At 38.2% G+C, this 20,080-nt stretch overlaps 1 protein-coding gene across 6 annotated transcripts in view; it reads right to left on the bottom strand.

The window, feature by feature from the left end:
* Positions 1–20,080, bottom strand: part of ARFIP1 (ARF interacting protein 1) — a 94,885-nt gene that overhangs the window by 28,972 nt on the left and 45,833 nt on the right. For 4 of the 6 annotated variants that reach the window (XM_075066336.1, XM_032774635.2, XM_032774639.2 and 1 more), the window contains 3 exons: positions 14,745–14,853; positions 11,043–11,138; positions 8,729–8,841 (listed from right to left, as the gene is read on the bottom strand). In XM_075066336.1, the coding sequence (XP_074922437.1) occupies positions 8,729–8,841; positions 11,043–11,138; positions 14,745–14,853 (318 nt within the window). The remainder of the gene's footprint in view (positions 1–8,728; positions 8,842–11,042; positions 11,139–14,744; positions 14,854–20,080) is intronic. The other 2 variants (XM_032774636.2, XM_032774642.2) reach the window with 2 other exon arrangements.

Here is a 20,080-nt window from a genome sequence, read left to right as displayed (position 1 = left end):
AAGACAGATACACTCAGGAGTTCCTTTTCCTGTATATTTTGGAATACCTTTGTTGTGCCAATAAAACATTTTTAAATTGAATTGACAATATGAATGACACCCAAGAATGGAAAACTAGATGGTGGGAGTTCTGGCAAGTACAAAAGACAAGACCAATGGGGTAAAGGTGGGGTCAGTCCACAGAATGTTATTTTAAAAATGATCAACTGGGCACATGACTTTCAGTTGGAATCAGAGCTATCAAGGTAAGAGAATGAAGGCAATACAGTACCATTTCTGAGCGAGCACAAGAGAAACAGTGCACATTGAAGAGTATGGAGTTACTACAAAAAGTCCATAAAAGGAATTGCAGCAGATTAGACAGAATGTGATTAGAGTATGAGTAAGCGTTGCATTAGAAGCACAGTATGGGTAAGGATAAGTTTGACTATTTTCCAGAGATGGTGATATGCAAACTTACAAAGAAGGGACATGTAAGAGGAAATCTGAGCAAGGGATGACAAAATGTTTGGGAGCAAGAGGTAAGAAGACATGTCAGACATGACAAAATGGTTTTTATTTTAAAATCAAAGAGGACCTTGAAGCATTCAGCTTCCGAAACACAGCATAGGGAAAAAAAAACAAACTTAAGAATCAACATTCACAAATGGGTGAGAAAAGGTATTTAAAAAAAATGATGATTCCATAGAAGTAGTGTTCAAAGCTTACAATAGCAATCAGCTAAACTGAGTTGCCCCCAAAGGATAAACTATACAAAGAGGAAGTTAAATAGAGAACCTATAGAGAGGGGAAATGATTATCTTCTCATATGATTTTTTTCTTTTTAGTGGGTTAGTCCAGACATGTGGCTATTCTATCATCCCATCAGCAGATGGAGACAAGAAATCAAAATACCTGTATTAAGTGAGGTCAGGTGCCCTGTATAAAGTAGGTGGCTTTGGCTGGGCAATCTATGATGCAAGACATGGAAAAAAATTAGTGAGAAAAAACTAAAACTGAGAATAAATATTTTAACGAAGTTCCTCTACCTGTGGGGTAAGACAAGCATGCATGAAAAACGCAAACAGTGCAATAAAGAAATGCAAAGCCTGATTGCCTGAATGAAACATCATCATGAGAAGTGTTCCTTCTAAGAAGGAAGCTGTTGAAGATGATGAAAGGAACATGTCTGAACATGCAGGATCTTCAGGTTGGTCAACTTTTTTATTTCATACTATTTTTCTTAAGAACTGCCTGTCTTCCTTCTGGACTATTCTTGAATTCTCATTTTTGAGCAAAAAATATAGTTGTTACTCTATGGTACTATCAGTTTAGATGCAGTTGTGATAAAAAATAAATAGCTGAAATAGGCAGATCTTCCTTTTACAATTTCACCTTTAAAGTAGTACTTAGTGTCAGGGAATGCAATGAGTAATACTAAATGAGCAGTATGGTAACAATAATTAAATAACTGCATTGACTTATTTTGTTTAGGAATACCCATCCTCAACACACAGGATTCTGAAGACTATCCTCCTTCAAGATCACTATCATTTTCTATAGTTTCAGCGTTATCTGCCAATGACAGTGTTTCAATCACACCATGTATGTCACATAGCCACAGTATATCATCTGTACCAAAAAGAAAAAAAAAAATCTCCATCATCCAGAAACAACCATAGGTAAGTTTGTGATAAGAACCAGCAGATTTCAAAGAGGTCATTAATGAAAACATTGCCCAGTTTGTTTAGAAGAGAGTCCCAAGCTAACAACATACAGTTGCAGTGCTCATTTGGTGTACCTTCTAGCCAGAGACTTCAGAGCACTCCAGTGCTCCAGAAATAAAGGCTAATGTTGTTGAAATTGCAAAATACTTCCATAACAACCACTTTGCAGTAGCTGCTCTGAAAAAAGTGGTAGGAACCAAGCTAACTCTCCCACAAAACATATGGTGGAACTCCATAGTGGACTGTTTTTAGCACTATATCAAGAACTGGCCTAATCTGATGACAGTTTGTGAACAAAATCGTGAAAAAATAGATGGCACTGTCACAGCCAAAGTTCTCAACATTGGGCTTAAGGGAAATGTTGAACACGTGCTGAGTACCCTGAAGCCGATTTCTGTAGCCTGGAACAAAATGCAGGGAAATAGCTGTTTTACTGCTGATGCTGTTGAAATTTGGAAGGAACTGAGTGAGATCTTAAAAAGAGAAATATGCAATGACAGAGTTAAACTAAACATTAAAAAAAAAAAAAAACAAACCAATGGAACAGACACATCTCCACTCATGTTTCTTGACATATCCAATATCAGACCCAAGCAAACCTTAACTGCTAAAAGAGGAGTGGCATATGACATCACGCAATCATCCCGCATATTCAACTATAATAAAATCAGTACTAAGGCGTAACCAATTCAAGAATATCATGTTTGCTGAGCAGTCTAAAGCAAAGTCCACAAGCCAGTGAACTGATAATCACTTATCACTTCAAAGTCCTCCTGATAATCCAATGCACTCACTTTACCACAACTTCTTCGCCTGGTAGAAACATATATTCTTCCTGACTAATTCAGTCAAATTGAGAAACTGTTTGGGTCCTAAAAAAGCAGGAAAGCTTGTTTTCTTCCAGATTAGAACATAAACATGGAAAAATGGAGTAAACGACTTGAGTTAAACAGCAGAAACCAATATCTAAGCTTTCTCCATGTTAACCTGGATGACAGTCATTAAAATTTAAATTTCATTAGCTAATTATATTTAAACATTTAACCAAAAACAAAACCGCTGATTGTTAAGAAATGAATTTTTAACTAAATTCAAAAAATAATATGCTTGTTCTTGGTTGTAAAAAATATGTGCTGTGAAGAAAAAAATCCAGAATATATAACCGTGTTTAACACTTAAATACAAACAATGTTAAATGTCTTCTGGTGACTGTTCTCCCCCAATACAGCATGCAACAAAGTCCTTCAAATAATTAATGATTAACCAATAATTCGGAGATACTTCACCTTCCCAATGACTCAAAATTATCTCTTCAATTACCGTTTGAAATGAAATACCAACAATCATCTCAATTCTGATATAGCTGTAAGAACAATCTGAAAAGTTTCCGAAAAATAAATCACTTAAAAGTAGTATTAACCTCTAAAAACATGAAACCTACATCTACTTCGAGTTAAGAATATATTAAGTTATTAAACAACCAACGAAGAATAGCAGAATTTTATGAGAATTCCATCGATTAAATCGAGCTTTCTACTAGTAGATTAAATCAAGAAATCCACACTGGCCAAATCACACGTTACTATCTCTGAACGCCAGAGCAAGCACTAACAAAATAATTGTTGAAATTGATTACAACCGCACATGCAATAACTTTACTGTAGCTACCAGGCTGTATCAGTTTGTAAAAGATACTCGCACACTGAAAAAGATACTACTGTAAATTGCCTCCTCCTGTTTGTGGCCAACTAATTTCTGATCCAGCATTTGACTTGATAAATCCCCCCATGTAAAGATATAACTAATGGCATATCTACACTACAACAGCCTAAGCACCATAACTTAGCGCTCCAGTGGTTTGAAAAACCACCCCAGTCGACATAAATTGAGCCGACATAAGTGCTCACTTGCATAATGCTATGTCGATGGGAGAAAGTTCTCTCGCCGCTGGCATAAGAGCGTCTTCCCCCAGACAAGCCCAGCTGTGCGACCTATATTGGTACAAGGCTATTCTAATTGAACGTACATGCTTCACAACATGTTTGGGAATCTTCATCTGTGACCAATCTGGCTCAAAAGACAGATGAAGGCATGACTGATGGAGAGAGTAATTTCTCTTGACCTCAATCCATAGACTCCTCCCTCACGGTCTGCTACACCATACAGAAGGGGAATAAGTACTTTATACAAGACAGACTTTATAAGCATCCACATAAGAAGTACTGATATCCAGGTATAGACTGACTAAAATTGAAGTGTTTAAAATCACCAAGCTTTAATCACTGATTTAAATCAGCAACAGGAACGCTTATTAAATAATGCCAATTTAAATCATTGTTTGGGCATTGTACTCTTAGGTTTTTCATAAAGAAAAGCTTCTCATGTAAAAACATGAATTCAACAAAATATATAGCTTTCACATCAATCTGCTAGTGTTAGGCCTAGATAGAAGTTTCAATTCAAGATTATATTTAAAATTTATTTTTTTTATAAATATTAACTAAAAAATCTGCATTAAAAAATTATTGATTTTATCCACCCGTGCCTGATATACTCTACTAATTAAATCTCACCCTAAAAAATAATTATATCAGTAAAAAAAATGCAATATAAACCATCTCTCTCAACAAAAAACGGAGGATCTCATCTAGACGCGATATATCGATCCCTGAGCGCGCTTACATCGATTCCGGAACTCCACCAAAACCAACAGAGTTCCGGAATCGACATGGCGAGCCGCGCACATCGATCCCGCGCGGTGAAGACGGGTGAGTAGATCGATTTTAGATAATCGATTTCAGCTACGCTATTCTCGTAGCTGAAATTGCATATCTAAAAATCGATTTTCGCGCGTCGTGTAGACCTGGCCTAAGAAATAAACCAGTTTCTCTTCAATATCCTCTTGCAGGTGTGGACAATACTGTTCCCATTACAGACTAGTTGACTCGCAAATGGTTTCTCAAATTTGAAATTAAGCTCAAGTCCATCTCCTGTATCATTATGTCATCATCAATACCCTCCTCCTCCTATTTACCTTGACTATTTAATCTTGATACTCTTCTCAAAGCTATATTCTCCTTTTCCTCCACATCTCCTGTGTCTGCAAATGTTCCTTTCATCACCTATGCTACTGTGCCTGTAAACACCACTGTATCAATTCAATCTTTGCTGCAACTGAATTCATCTTCTCAGTCTCCTCACATGTGCAACTCCCTTCTTTAAGGCCTCCCTCAGCCCCAGCTCTTCAGATTCCTGCATGCTTCCTTCCCATATCTTCTCACATGCACAAACAGAACCACATCACCACAATCACTAATACTCCACCTACTCTCCACTCATGTCAAGATTCAATCAAAACTGCCCTTCTTGTTTCTAGAATGTGTTTTCCAGATCTGATCTAGCCAATTTCAGACTCCTCACAAGTCCAGAGCTGGCCAGCAAAATCAAGTTTAAGGACACAGCCCGAACTGGTTTCTTTAGTCCTTGTTAGAGTTTACTTTAGTTTCTATTACCAATACAGGGTCTTCCAGGTAATGGACCAGAGAATCTAGCCCTGAGTAAATCCACTTTTCATTGCTTGGGTGGGTGTCGGCTCTGCTAAACCCAATCTTCTACTGGAATAATTTCGAGCTGCTCCTCCCCTGTCCCACAACCAAGTGGAGCTTTGACCAGGTGGCGAATCTCCCAATATCAGAATGAATGAAAGGAGTTGCAGTGTTCAGGGTATGACTCCTACAGTAATGGAGAGAATTGGCAGACATCATCAAGAATGCCTGAGAACAGAAAGGAAGCTAAAGGCAAAGTGGTAATAAGAATATTCAACATGGATACTGAAGTTCCAAGTGATGAAGATGGAAGAGCCCAATGGAAAAATTCTGAAGGAAATATCATTAAATAGAGATGTCCTACAGTCTACACAATTTCAGGTTGAATCCTGATGGAAGGTGGGAGAAAGGCTCATGGACTGTAGGAGGCTGATTTAAGATTTTATATTCAGATTAGCCAATAACTCATTTCAAAGCAACAATTATTTCTAAATGGTAACTAGGTGCAGTAGCCTGGAGAAATAAGAAGTCAGAGCCTGAAATCTATTAGATCTCTGTTAGAGGATATAAATTCCATCAACGTGTGTAACAGTAAGGGTTTGCTAATTCATTTGACATTAAAGCAGATTATTAGATGATATAACTCCTGTTTTACAAATGTGTTCAGAGCCATATCATAGGAATTACATACGTTTGCCGGCAGCCATAGAACAATTCTGTGCCGTGTTAGTTGAAAGCATGCCTGCCTTGGGCCAAGGGTATAAATAACCCCCTGGCCCCATCAATAACTGTCACTAATTTCTCCATCACCAGAAGTGATTTGGGCATCCAACTAGGGGCAGCAAATTTTGGTATGGCTATGTAGATTCCATACATTCACAGATCAGCAGTTACACAAGGTAAGTGACCTTTTCTCCTTCACATATGTGCCCCCACAGAACCCAGTGCAGGAAATTAGTCAGCAATGACCTCCCTGAGGTGGACCAAGGAAACGCACTAGTCACACACAACAAAGCACTGTCCTTCCAAATTAATAATCTGTTCCTGGTTCAGAATAGAGGTACAGGGGTTCATAAATGTAACCACCAACCACTGTATAGATGCCAGATAGATTTCAAATGAGGGCATGTTACGTAAGTATGCCCTGAATTATCCCATCCTCTTGGTGGAAAAAGCCCAAAAATGTTCTAGCATAGGGACTTCAGAGACATCATACATGACCTGGATTCACAAACTACCGCATCTGGCACCTGTTTAACCGTAGGATCTTAAGGCAAAAACGCATCCTACTCCATGTTCCAAAAAGTTTAGTGCTGTCACTCTGAGCAGTAATGAATGAGAGTTTTTGTTTCGCTTTGTTCTCTATGTTTTTGTAAGTCAGCCATGCAGCCTGACCTCTCTGAGATGGCTATGTGGCTTTGGAAGACGCCTGGCAGAGAAATAATGTTTCAAATGAATAACTGAGTCTTGGCCAAGGTTTTGTATATGCTTCAGCCACCTTTTCTTTGTAGAAGGCTGCATTAAGTGAATGAGCAGTCATTCCGCAACTTTGGGCCAAGACGATGGCCAACAGGAAGGAATCTTTTAGTAAGAGGTGGAACAAAAAGCCAGACTGAGGGCCCTTTAATAAAAGTCTGCGGAGCACCAATTCAAATCCCAAGGGTCGCCAGGCTACTTGACTGCAGGGTACAGAGAACTTCCAAGAACTTCTTCACAAGGGGAGACAAAATGTTAGTTCCCTCTCAAAGGGAACACAGTAGGCAGAAACAGCCGTTGGACAGACCTTTGCAATTTCGATTACATGAAATCAGAAGTCCCTGAACCAATGGAACTGAGCAAGAAAAAAAGATGGAGGCCTCTGTCCTGAACAAATCTTTTGAACTAGTTACAATTACCAGCATCACATTTGCTACTGAAAAAAATGTCCTCATTTGTTCTCATCAGAGGAAGTCAGTACACGGATCTAAGAGTACAAGTGATTAGAACGGATAGGGAATTTTGATGAAATTGTTTCTCCCATCAAAAAATGCCAATCAGCTGAAACCAAAATTTTTTGTGGAAACTTGCCATTTTTGTCAAAACTTTCATCAGGAAGGTTTCTGAGGTCCAGGGTGGAATTTCTGGTTGAAACAAGAGGGCACACACCACCTCAAAATAGCCAATAGCCTGGTATTAAGGGCACTCACCAGGGACGTCAGACATTCAGTTTCAAGTCCTTGTTAAGACTGATTCAGAGCATGGATTTGAACCTGCATCACCCACATCCCAAGAGACTGGAGAGTCCAGTGGTCAGAATCAGGTTTTGGGGTTTTTTTGTGAAAGGCAAAGGATTTTCATTTCATCCCAGTGCAAAATGGGGAAATTTTTGAAATCTCAAGAAGTTTTGCAGGACAGGAAAACAGTTTCCTGTCCAGCTCAACTAGAGACCCTGGTAGTCAAATGATGGGAGGGTGGTGGCTTAGCATCTTTGCAGGAGTTCTTAGATTTATGGGGATTCTCCACTGCAAAGCATTCTCCTCTCCACAGGCTGAAGGATTGGTGAAGAGCCTGACATGGATCGAAACACATATAATCCAAATTCCTTCCCTCCAGCTCTCTGTCAGCCAAGTTTCAGGAAGAGTAAGGAGCTGCTGCTCTGAACTGGGCTAAATTTAGAGCTCTTGACAGTAGTAGGTTTACTGTCACAAGTGCACCAATATATCCTTTTTCAGACCCTTGATATAATGGGAGGATGGGGGAGCCATTTGCAATTGTCACTAGCAAAATAAATGCACTTTATCATCACCATGTTATTACATATTCACTTGTTCCTGTACTGTTCCATCAAATTCAGGCTGCTGGGTGCACTTGAACACAAGAAATGCAGTTGAAATATAAAAAAAAAAAAATACCAGAGCAAAAAAATCTCAAAGAAGTCACCTTGATACTAGATGTAATGTCAAATTAAATTTTTTTTTAGATAATTTGTGATAAAAACAACCATATTTCACATTTTTATTGCAGCTAATGCTACCCAATGACAAATCATATAAAACTTACCAGTTCCACTAGCAAAAAGACATAGGATTTATGCATTAATTTTGAAATTCACTAAACTTGTTTTAGCTCAAGTAAGTGTGTTTGTGGGAAAAATATAATCAACTCCCTATTTTGTCATGTAAATAAGGTTTAAAAGCTATCACTGCATCATAAAAAATTAAGAGATCTATACATAATTTTGCACATATGTAGGTTCTAACAGAAGATTCTGGAGTTCTAACCTAGATTAAAAAATCTGAGGGAAAAAGAACAAATCAGTAATAGGCCTAGTTTAAGTAAGTCATATCTACATCAATTCAGAATATGTTTCTCCATAACAATGATAGATTTTTAGCTATCAACACATCATATGCTGCAATGATACGTTTACAAATTTTAATTTATATTAGCAATAATCTGGAAACAGCAATACAAATTTACATGTGTAAACTTGCAAACCTTGTAAGTGTTTAGGCTCCATTTTCTCACAAGCTCTAATTTTTCCATTGCTGGATTCTTTACTTCATCTGCTAGAACAACTGGCCCACTTTTCTGCTGCATTCTTACACCACCTGAACAAGACACACAAAATTTTTAGGGCCCACGTTTTTTTTTGTTTTTTTTGTTTTGTTTTTTTTTAAAAAGTCAAGCATATATCTGCATATCCAAAGAGTCATAAAGCAGCACTCGTGCATGGAAAAGCAAATTATGCATCTAACTAGATTTTATTTGAACGGTGCTAGGTAAATGGACATGAAATACTGTTTTCAAAAAGCAGTTTTGTGCAAATCGGGCCTAAAAGTGCATACAATAAAGGGAAGTATATCTACATTGATTTTAAAGTTAATCCAGAATATTTGTGTAAGTGAATGATTTAGGTAAACTAACACTAAATTGAGTAAGAAAGTATGATAAAGTTACATGGGTGTTTCTGTATAGAATTTTTACTACCCTCAACAAGTAATTCAGATATTTGTTGAGTTATTTAAACTATTTTAAAAACAGCATTTAGGCAACCTCTAACAGTCCAACATTCTGCTGGAATTAGCCAGCCTAAAAAACTTTTACACATTACAAACCATTGTTAGTAAGTTACAGAAGTATACAAAGTAAAATCAAACTGCTGCCACCAAGTACAGCCAACTTAAGACGTACAGAATGGTCAACACAATTTTTGTTAACATAAGAGTAAGACATTCATATTTTTCCAGATCGTGCTGCTGTTAGTCTCAACATATTTAATTAAAATTAACAGGAGAATCATAACTCTCATGTACACGTAAAAAGGTTAGTGTACTTCATAGTTTTATTAGGTCCTCATTCACGAGATAGTGGAACTCATTAGTCCTCATTCAAAATCAGCAATAAAGAAACCACAGCAAGCAGTGAAACAGAATAAAGGGTCACCATCAGTACACTATAATCAGTCTCAAGTTTTTGCAGGTACCAGTCAGTAGAGAATGTTATTCAAATTGCATATTTTGATTTTGAATTGAAAAGCTGACTCCCAATATCAAAATTGTAAAAAATGTTGCAGCCATTTTGTTGGGAGCACCCTCCATTGCCACATATGCACTGACCACCCAAGTTATGCCAAGTGCTCTTTAGCATTGTACAAATGAAAAAAAAATTAACAAAGAGCAAGGTAGTTTGCTAGTACATGGTCGAATTTGCAGAGTTGTACACACTTCACGTGGCTCCTGATGCTATGTTAGTGTACTCAGTAGCATATACAGACCTTTGCTCACTTCATTTCTAAAGAGAAAAGCAAAATAAAATGCCTAGCATCAAATGCAAGACAGAGTCAGTATGGAAAATGTTTTTCTTTAAGTTCCTAAGGAAGTATTACATACATGGCAGAGTTAAAAACCTAGGCAATTTACAAAAGGATATTTGACAGTGGCCCCCGTCTCTCTTTAGGTAGAAATAAAACAAGTTATATAAGGAAGAAAGTTTAGTCATTAGGCTTTACAATAGCATTCCAGGCTGAAAAATTGAATTGTTAGCAGAAGATCCATTGGCATACGAAGGTGCAATTATTCAGAAGGCCCATTCAAACTGGAGAGAGAAAAAGAGAGAAAGACTATCCCTGCACCTGCCACATCTCGTATAATACAGAACACTATGTATTAACCTTGCCAGGTTATTTGTAAACAAGGCTTTGTAAAAACAGTATGCTTCTGCATATGTCTCCAGACATTCCTTTATTGCACTGAGCACCAAGATGTGATTTACACCTCAAAAACAATTTTTATACTAAGTAATTAATCCTCACAGCACCCCTCTGAGGGAGCTAAGTATTCTCCCCATTTTAAAGAGGAGAAAACAGACACAAAGAGGTTAAGTAACTTGACCAAAGCCACAGAGACAGTCGGGACAAAGCCGAATTTGGGTGTTATGAATCTCATACTTGGAGTATCAGAACATGTCTCTGTTTTGGCTGGCAAAGAGAAAAAAGCTGACTGCTCCAGCACTAACAATTACTCCTAGAATACTTTTTAAATATCATTTGTTTTTATTTATTGTTGCTAAAAAGTAAAGATCTGTACAGATTATACTTAATGCTTTGGAGCAGGAAAAGTTGTTCAGAAGGGAAAGCATAGGTTACTTTGCAAACTGTTGAAGCCCAGAAATGACAGAATCACCAAATAGCAGGAATTACACACCCACCTAGTAAAAAAAGTCAAATTATTACAGACAGTAGGAGTTAGTGTAACAAAGGTGTTAGTGTAAGACTAACACTAGTGTATCCAGCAGTCAGTGTTGTGAATACCTGTGGGAATAATTAAATCACTATCTTGTCCAGCGAGTCTGCTAGCTGCTGCATTGCTAGGAGATATAACAGATGATATGGGTGATGCTGCGGAACCTGAAAAGGGGACACATTTAACCATGAAAACTCATCATCTTCTTTCCTCAGAAAATGTGTACTTTTACATTCAGAGATAGCTTTTAGTATTGGAGATATACCTGTAACATCAATACAAAACTAGAATAGTGTATGGAATAATTCTTGGGATTTCTGGTAGTGATATATTAGCAGGGGCTGCTCTATGTATTTTGCGGCCCCAAGCATGGCAGTCAGGCAGCTTTTGGCAGCACGCCTGCGGGAAGTCCGCTTGTAACTCAGATTCCGCCGCGTTTCTGCGAGAGGTCCGCCAGTCCCACGGCCGAATTGCTGCTGAAGCCGTGGGACCGGCGGACCTCCAACAGGCATGCCGCCAAAAGCCGCCTGGCTACTGCCCTCACAGCGACCGGCAGGCCGCCCCCCACAGCTTGCTACCCCAGGCACGCACTTGCTGCGCTAGTGCCTGGAGTAGCCCCTGTGTATTAGAAAGGAGCAGCTGTTACTATGAAATCCTCAAAGTTACTCCTGACTCAATTGTGTGTTTTCTTTAAAATAAATTGGCAGTATGACTGGAAGTAATCAACCAAAACACAAAATGCCAGATACAGGAGGTAGGAAAGAAAACAAATAAAATGACTTTCATACTGAACAACATGGCTGCTTTTCAGCTGAAATCTGATTTTTCTTATCTAAGTAAAAGTCACTCTACTGTTATCATGCAATACTCCTAACCCTGAAGGTTGATACTTGGACTCTGGATTCAATTCCAACTTCAGATAAGCAGGTGCAGGAACAGATTTTAATGAAGTGCAGTAGCTATATGTCTAGAATATGCAGCAAGAATGCTTAACTATCTGAGAACAGGACTGAGCCATTAGGTTGTTAAAATATTAGCCTGTGTGGTTCTAGAAGAAAAAGGCCTACTAAAAACATTAATTATATTTAAAATACTGAGTTACGGGCATCATTGCATTAACAGTAAGGGTGCTGTGCTCCCAAAGCTATTATACATATTTTAACAAGTCATACAGCTCATGGCTTTATACTCTTTTACATCAAGGAAAGCATATAATAAAATAGTCAATTTAACTGTACAGAGGCAGCCATGAAAAAAATCACCCCATTTGCCCAGGACAAAATACTTTTTTTGATGGGTGACTAAAATCAGTAACAACCCCCTCTCCCCGCCCAAATTGATTATCATGGTATTGCAATGGTATTTGCAAGTCAATTTTGTGCCTGAGCACGTTAATTTTCATAACATTTTTTCAAGGCTGCATAAAAATCTAATAGGTCGATGTGCCCTCAGAAATTATGTACACTTTAATGGCTTCCACAAAAGCTATACTTTATTAATTCAGTAACATCTCAGAAGAGCTCTTTAAATAACTGAAGCAAGACTCAGCATATGTTTCTTATATATGTCCCTACAGCATGGAAAATTTGTCTCCCCTCATTACTTCAACTGTAAGAGCAAAGCATAAAATTTTTAGCATCATTAATCTGCACACACAAACAAAGTTAAGGCTGAAAGACATTTATTTCACTTGCCCTATCTTGTCACAGTATGATGATATGTTCTACAAGAGCGGCAATACCTTAGGTACTAATGTCCCCAGTTCTGCAACTGGATTCATGAAGGCACAAAGGTCTGCCCACAAGGACCCTCTTGCAGGAGCAGTGTCTAATCATGGAATGTAAGCAAGCTAAAAACAACTCTTCATTCTTAAAGTTTTCTTGGCTTCTGGCACAAGAGTATCCAACTTCGCTTAAGCTTCATTGTTCACAATAAGAATCATAGAATACCAGGGTTGGAAGGGACCTCAGGAGGTCATCTAGTCCAACCCCTTGCTCAAAGAAGGACCAATCCCCAGATTTGTCCCAGATCCCTAAATGACCCCCTCAAGGGTTGAACTCACAACTCTGGGTTTAGCAGGCCAATGCTCAAGCCACTGAGCTATATCCCTCTCTTCATCCCATCCCATCCCTACTAATTTTGCTTTTTTCCCCCTCCATGTATTTCTTTTTTATCCATTCTACTGGACAGAAATCAAAGCTCTTAAAATTTGGCATTAATCATATTTTATCTTTTTGTCTATTGGGTTATTCAAAGCCTAATTTCCATCATCTCTCATTCATTTGGGAAAAACAATCAGAAATAATCTGAAGTAATTGGTTTTGGAGAAAGACTGGAGTATTATTTTTAAATTCAAGTCACTTCATGATAATAATCTACGTTTCACACAGAAAAAGCACAAAGTTTCCTGTTTCCGTAACATACGAAAATTAATAGTTCTGTTGCCTACATTGTAAAGCATTTATCATATTTCAGAATTATTAGCATACCTTGAACAATGTCCTGTGCACTTTATTTTGGTATTAGTTCTGTTGTACCTGCTCTGTTAAACTAGTGTATTACTTCCTTACAGAGAGAATGAAATGAAAAGGGAATGGCAAGCAGTGTTTATTATTTATGCAACTTTTCATTAGCTGTACTGAATATTTCATCAAACACTCATGAGCCACCGAAACATTTTAATTATGTAACAAGTTGTACTTTTCCCCTTCATTTTTGAATTTTTAAGGTTTTACTTACAAAAGCAAGCATATATGCAAGTTATACCTACTACTACAAAGACTCGGTTTCACAGCTGCTCACTCAAATTCAGTCAGATTTTCTAAATTCATAATCTTGCTCTAGATAAGTAAAACTATATATAGTGATTTATTAAGATTTCATTTATGTCCTGTTTCCTGTATTCTTTATTATTTTCAGAGAGTAGATTAAAGAGAAAGTGCTATTACTGGATTGTTTAATAATTTTGCATTTCTCAAGGTTAGTTTTTAAATAAATCCATTCAAATTAAAGAAACCTGCAGCTCCATGCTGAGCAAGTAAAATGGTGGATCCATCTTCAATATAACCAAATTTCTGTAGTATTTTTAGGACTGATTCTTATGCTTGGTGTCTAAGAACCTTTACAACATATACATCACAATAAAGAGGAAACAATTTAGTCTCATTGGAACAACCCACTACAGAGCTGGGAAAAGAGAATTTCACTGTAATTCTATTTTCTTTAGAAAATTGAAGTGGAGTGGTAACTGATAGTGGGACTGATTTGAGCTGTGTTTACAACTGGAACAATACCTCTAACTTAAAGATTTAGTTATATAGCTCTAATTATGTATAGAGCTTTTATTATAATAACCTAAATTGTCCCTTCTTAATATAGCAGTTTTTAAATTACCAGTGTCCATCAGATAACATACATACTTTTGTAACACCAAGAATCTTTTCATTAAGAAATCCAACATGATTATAGGAAAGGACCTATTAAAATTAACTGCAGGCTAGTTAAAAGTTACCTAATGTGCTATAAGTTTTCATTAAAACCCATTAACAAGTGGATATCAATTTCTCATTTTAGCAACCCAGAGACTGAGGTGAACACTTTTCACACCTAAAGTATACATGGCACATCAGAATAACCGCTATTTATGCTAAAGTGCAAAGCAGCTACAGAGTTTGAAAAGAGTCTTAGGAGGCTATGGCCTTTAAAAACATGCCTAAATCAGATAAATTGTTGAAATGTAAAAATCATGTAGGTATACAAGTAGTTTTTACCTTGAAATGGCCCTGCTTCAATGACTCCCTCTTTGGTGCTGTCAAAGCCATGAGATGTTATTTGGGTTTCCGAGAGACCAAGTCCAACTGGTAACGAATGTTTCAAATCCTTGGAAATGTTTGAATAAAAGGGAAAATCCATATAAAAAACCTAGATAAGGAAACTTTTAGGCACCATAATATCTTTTCAATTGCATCTTAGACAATCCTGTCTATAACCTGGAACTTGTTTTACGGTGTCATGGCATTCTATTGTGATGCATTAGTAGCAAACATTTACAACATAGGACACTGTTTTACAATGTGTGTTAGATGAAACAGTTTGTACGCTCATTTTAAAAGCGTGCTGATTTGTTAAGTATGTGGAAAAAAAAGAAATTAAAACAAAGCAAAAAAACAAAACAATACAATACTTTTCCCTTCCTTACCAATGTCCTTACAGAAGAAAAACAATAAGGTAAATTCTAGTTTTTCCAGGTGGTTGAGTGCAAGATTAATTCCTAGAAACTAAAGAGTTAATAGTAATTGCTAACAGAAGGTTTTCTTGTTGTCACAGTCTTCATTTCGACCGAAAGTTTTTCTGGATTGTGCATCATTTTACTTGTTCTGTAAGGTGCCAAATACATCATGATGCCATATAATACTTAGCACATTTTACTCACTCAAAAACACTGTGAAAACACTAACAAATCCTTAAAGCTGGTCTGAGGTTGGAGAGTTAGTATTATCCATGTTTACAAATGAAGAAATTGAGGCAAAAGATTACGGTACTTCTCAAAGGCTATGCAGCAAGTAAGTCAGGGTTAGAAGACAGAATGCCTTCCAACCTCACAAATTTCCTTGTTCCACACTACGTAAAAATAAAAGTATTAAGAACAGCGAGCAGGAGACACAGACTAATAATTCAGTCACATCACAGCAGATTACATAATCAGAAAACCTTAACTGCTGACATGGAATTCTGAATCTTTCTGATCTCAGCAGGGTGAAAAATAAATAAATAATAAAGGAACAGATGAACAATGCATGAAGTATGCAGAGAAAAAAAATTATTTTCAAGATGCTATTGCAGGGCATATGCAGTAACTTCTTCTAACATTATATATACCACACACACACCCCACATCCCCCTAAGAATTAATATTTTTAAAACCCAACCGATTTTTTTTAGTATAACAGAAGTCACTTAATCTGCAAGCCCCATGGGAGTTGCTGCATAGGTGTAATCAGGGCCGGCGCCAGGATTTCTGACGCCCTAGGCGCCGGGACATTTCGCCACCCCTCGCGCGGGTCTTGCGGCTCCGGCGGAGCTGCCGCAGGCATGCCTGCGGCAGGTCCACCAGAGCCGCAGCTCCCTGACCCCGGAAGCGCCCGCGCCCCGGGCTGCCGGACCGCCGCCGCGCTCCCTGACCCCAGGAGCGCCCGCACCCGGGCTGCCGGGCCGCCACGGCGGCTCCCTGACCCGGGGACGCCCTGGGCTGGGTGTGCGGCGCTGAACCCGGGGCGCCCTAAGCTGCCGAGGCTGCAGGCAGCTGCTGCCGCCGGCAAGCTCAGACTACGCAGCGGCTGCTGCAACCATTTAAAAAATTGGGGGGGGGCGCCGCTTTTTGGTGCCCCCAAATCTTGGCACCCTAGGCAAACGCCTAGTTCGCCTAAATGGTTGCACCGGCCCTGGGTGTAATATTACCTAAAGGCCCAAACTGGCCGTTAGAATGTAGCTCTGAATAATCCCAATCCACAGTAATAATTCCCTACAATATAAACCAAGTATCAGGAATCCTTAGAGAAAAAGTAACCCTACAAACTCACAAACACCAAAGTAATAAAAAGGTATCCTTAGCAGAAGAGACTATACTTTGGTTAAACTAAACTATGATTCCTGATTATTAGTTATTTATAAAGGGTCAAACAAAAAAGTGAATCATTTAAGTGCAATATTAAAGAAGGAAAAGAAATAAAACAGCACCATGATCACTAGCTGCTTCGTGGGGCATGTCTACACGCACAGTGCTGCATATGCATTGCTGCAGCACATTTGGTGAAGACACTACGCTGATGGAAAAGCTCTCCGACCAACATAATAAAATCACCTCTGCAAGCAGCAGAAAAATTTGGGCCACACTGGCACTTATGATCAGTGTAACTTATGTCACTCGAGATGATTTATTCAGACCCCCTGAGCGACATAAGTTCTGCAGACATAGCCTCAGGGCTTATCTATGCTACCAGCCAGATTGATGGGCAGCGATCAATTCAGCAGGGATTAATTTATCATGTCTAGTATAGATGCGATAAATAGACCACCGATTGCTCTAGAGTAGACTCCGGTACTCCACCTCAACGAGAAGCACAAGGAGAATCGATAGGAGAGCATCTCCCATCAACAAACGCAGTAAGTAGATCTAAGTACGTCAATTTCAACTATGTTATTCACATAGCTGAAGTTGCTTAATTTAGATTGATCCCCCCAGTAGTGTAGAACAACCCTCAGTCTCAACCTACCTATGGGCACTAGACTCCTGTAAAGCTTTGTATTTTAAGCTGAATTTCTGAAGACTCTAAACTCCAGCCCACCCATATCCTCTGGCCCATTCTTCACCTGAAGATGTGGAAGCCAAGCCTCTTTCCTGTGAAAGCGTTGAAATTCTCAGCTACTTGTCTGTACTTTTAAGGCCCTTCAAAATCTATCCCCACCCGCCCAATTCTCTAACCTCCATAGCACATGTGTACTCTCACTCTCTCTACTGACGAAAGCCTTCATTGCCTGTTTGCTAAGTTTTGACAAGAGTACCTACATGTTTTCTCCCTCCCCTTTAAAACTCTTCTTCCACAATGCCTATAAAAGCCTCAACAATAGTATGGCAGCTGGTATACTGTGACCATTGCCCATCATAGCAAACAGTATTGTCTCATTGTTTCTCGGTGCTCCCATCTGTTTATCCACCTACTGCATCACTTCTTATTTTACAACCAAAAGTATAAGCTCTCTGGGGCAGGGACCATCTTTTTGTTAAGTTTGTACCATGTCAAATATAATGGGACACTATCCATGAGTAGCAGCACGTCGGAAACCTACAGTACAAGATAATAAGCAGAGAACTTTACTGCTAGAATAAATTATAGTAGTAAACTGTATTACCAAGACTTAATATATTGTGAACCTGAGGTGAAATGGATAAAAACCTATGATTTTTAATCAGATTTTTATTTAAATCGAGTTATTTAAATCAATTTAAAAAAAAGCCCAAAATGTCAATGTTTATTGATGCAGAATATTTAAAGGATTTTTATGTATTGTAGTAAATTACGGGCTTACTATAGGCTGTCACAATTTCAAATTTAATATTAATACAGAGACAGAGGAAAAGATCCGACTCTTCTAGTCAACTCACACTTTATAAAACATGTCAAGATATCATGTCCTTAATCAAGTAAGCATTATTATTTTCAGTCTAAAATGGAGCAACTGCCGGTAAACTAAGCTAGCTAGATTAAAGCTAGCTTAAGTTCCAGAGCAATGAAGCAATCCAGAGAATTCTGGGTAATTACTCACAGGGTTATCCTGCACTGCCCTGGCTTCACTGCTCTGGGGCTCGGGCTACCTAGGGTATGTCTACCCGAGCTGCAATCACAGCATGTGAATGCAGCATAGATATATCTTTAGTGTAAATGCTATAAAGTATTTGGTTGCAAATCAAAAAGTTTTAATGGCAATACCAACCAATGACAATCAATATTTTTTTTAAATATAGTAGAAAGTAACTAAAAAGTACAATACTAAACAAGAATAGAATCAATTATTTAAATCAGTGTTCTTGCTTGCTGATTTAAATGGGTGATTTAAAAATCAGTCATCTCTGACCTGAGGGTTGTTTGTTTGTTTAAATAAGCAAAGGAGGTGTTTGTTCTAGACATACGAGTTCTTGCATGAAATCCTGGGTTAGGTTTTATGGCATATAAATCATAATTAGATGTCTGAGATTATTACACAAAACACTCCTAAATAAGAAGGCTGCCAAAAGCCCATAATGGTCTTGATGAAGGGATTTATCACTGACAGTTTTTATAGAAAAAAAAAATTGAGAAAAATTGTGGGGAAAAAAATGAGAGGCATGATATGTACATTCCTATTTACAACAGTAGATAAATGATGTGTGGTATGGGAGACTTATTTCTGAAGGGCACAGGGATAAAAAAATAGTGGCTTTGACCTGCACTCCCTCAGAAGCTTGTTAATTGGTACAAGGTTGGCAGTGAGGTGAATAACCTCATTTTAAAAGGAAAGTGACTATAACTTTCTCATTTCACTTTTTTGTTAGTCCTGGGACAAGTCCTTCCAACTTCATGCAGTTAACCTTCACTTTGTCAATGTAGAACCTATGCAGCCCTCAACTTCCATTGATGCATACACTTAAAAGACTGAAGAGTGGTTTTACCCAGAAAGGTGACCTAAAAACGGTATTTTGTAATCTGTTGCATCTGACTCCAGAGCTGCACTGGTACAGTTGCTCTGCTTTAGTGCTTAGTGAAGACATCACCTATGCAAATAGGATTTTCAAAGTTATAAGGATCTAAAAATGCAGAAGATGTCTAGTGGGATTGTTAGGAGTACCTAACCTTAGGTATTCTTGAAAATACCAGTAGGCACCTACTTGCATCTTTAAGTGCTCACGTATATTGCAAATCTGGCCCCACATCCTTCCAAGTTATCAGAATTACTAGATCTCATCCTCTCCTACCTGATTTTTATTTATAGATTAGAAGAGAAAAACAAGCTTTCCTGCTTTTTTCAACTTCCAATTTGCTTTTCAACTTTGCTTGAACTAGTCCAAATAAAGAAACATTATCTGCACTGAAACCAAAAATAATTAGGGCAAAAGTTTTCTCTACAACAAACAAACTACTGATGGTTGGTGAAAAGTAAATACTGGTATTTGCTCCATTTTACACTGAAAATAACACTGAAAAATGTTACTTATTGAAGAACATTACTATTTGGAAATATTTGTAAGACTTGAGTTGACTAGAAAAGTCAGATGTTCTCTCCCGGTTTCTGTTCCGTACAGTGATCAACAGTACAAATGTGGAGTCCCAGGAGAAGTCTTGTCAGACTGTATATTCCAACATATAAAGTGTCGATGCCACCAGTACTGATGAAGCAATGTAGGACACCAAGGAACATGATCCACCAGCCTTTGAAGGCTCACAGTTGCAAATGTAGTTTCAAAAAAGCCTGTTTAGACAAGTTAGCATGACGACTCTTGGCCTTCTTCTTGGTCAGTATCAGAGACTGCAGTCATTCTGGAGTCCCATCTGGAGATCTTTGTTCTTCCCTG

Source organism: Chelonoidis abingdonii, chromosome 5 (genome assembly GCF_003597395.2).
Source record: "Chelonoidis abingdonii isolate Lonesome George chromosome 5, CheloAbing_2.0, whole genome shotgun sequence".
Taxonomy (NCBI): domain Eukaryota; kingdom Metazoa; phylum Chordata; order Testudines; family Testudinidae; genus Chelonoidis; species Chelonoidis abingdonii.
This window is presented reverse-complemented; position numbering and strand designations above follow the sequence as displayed.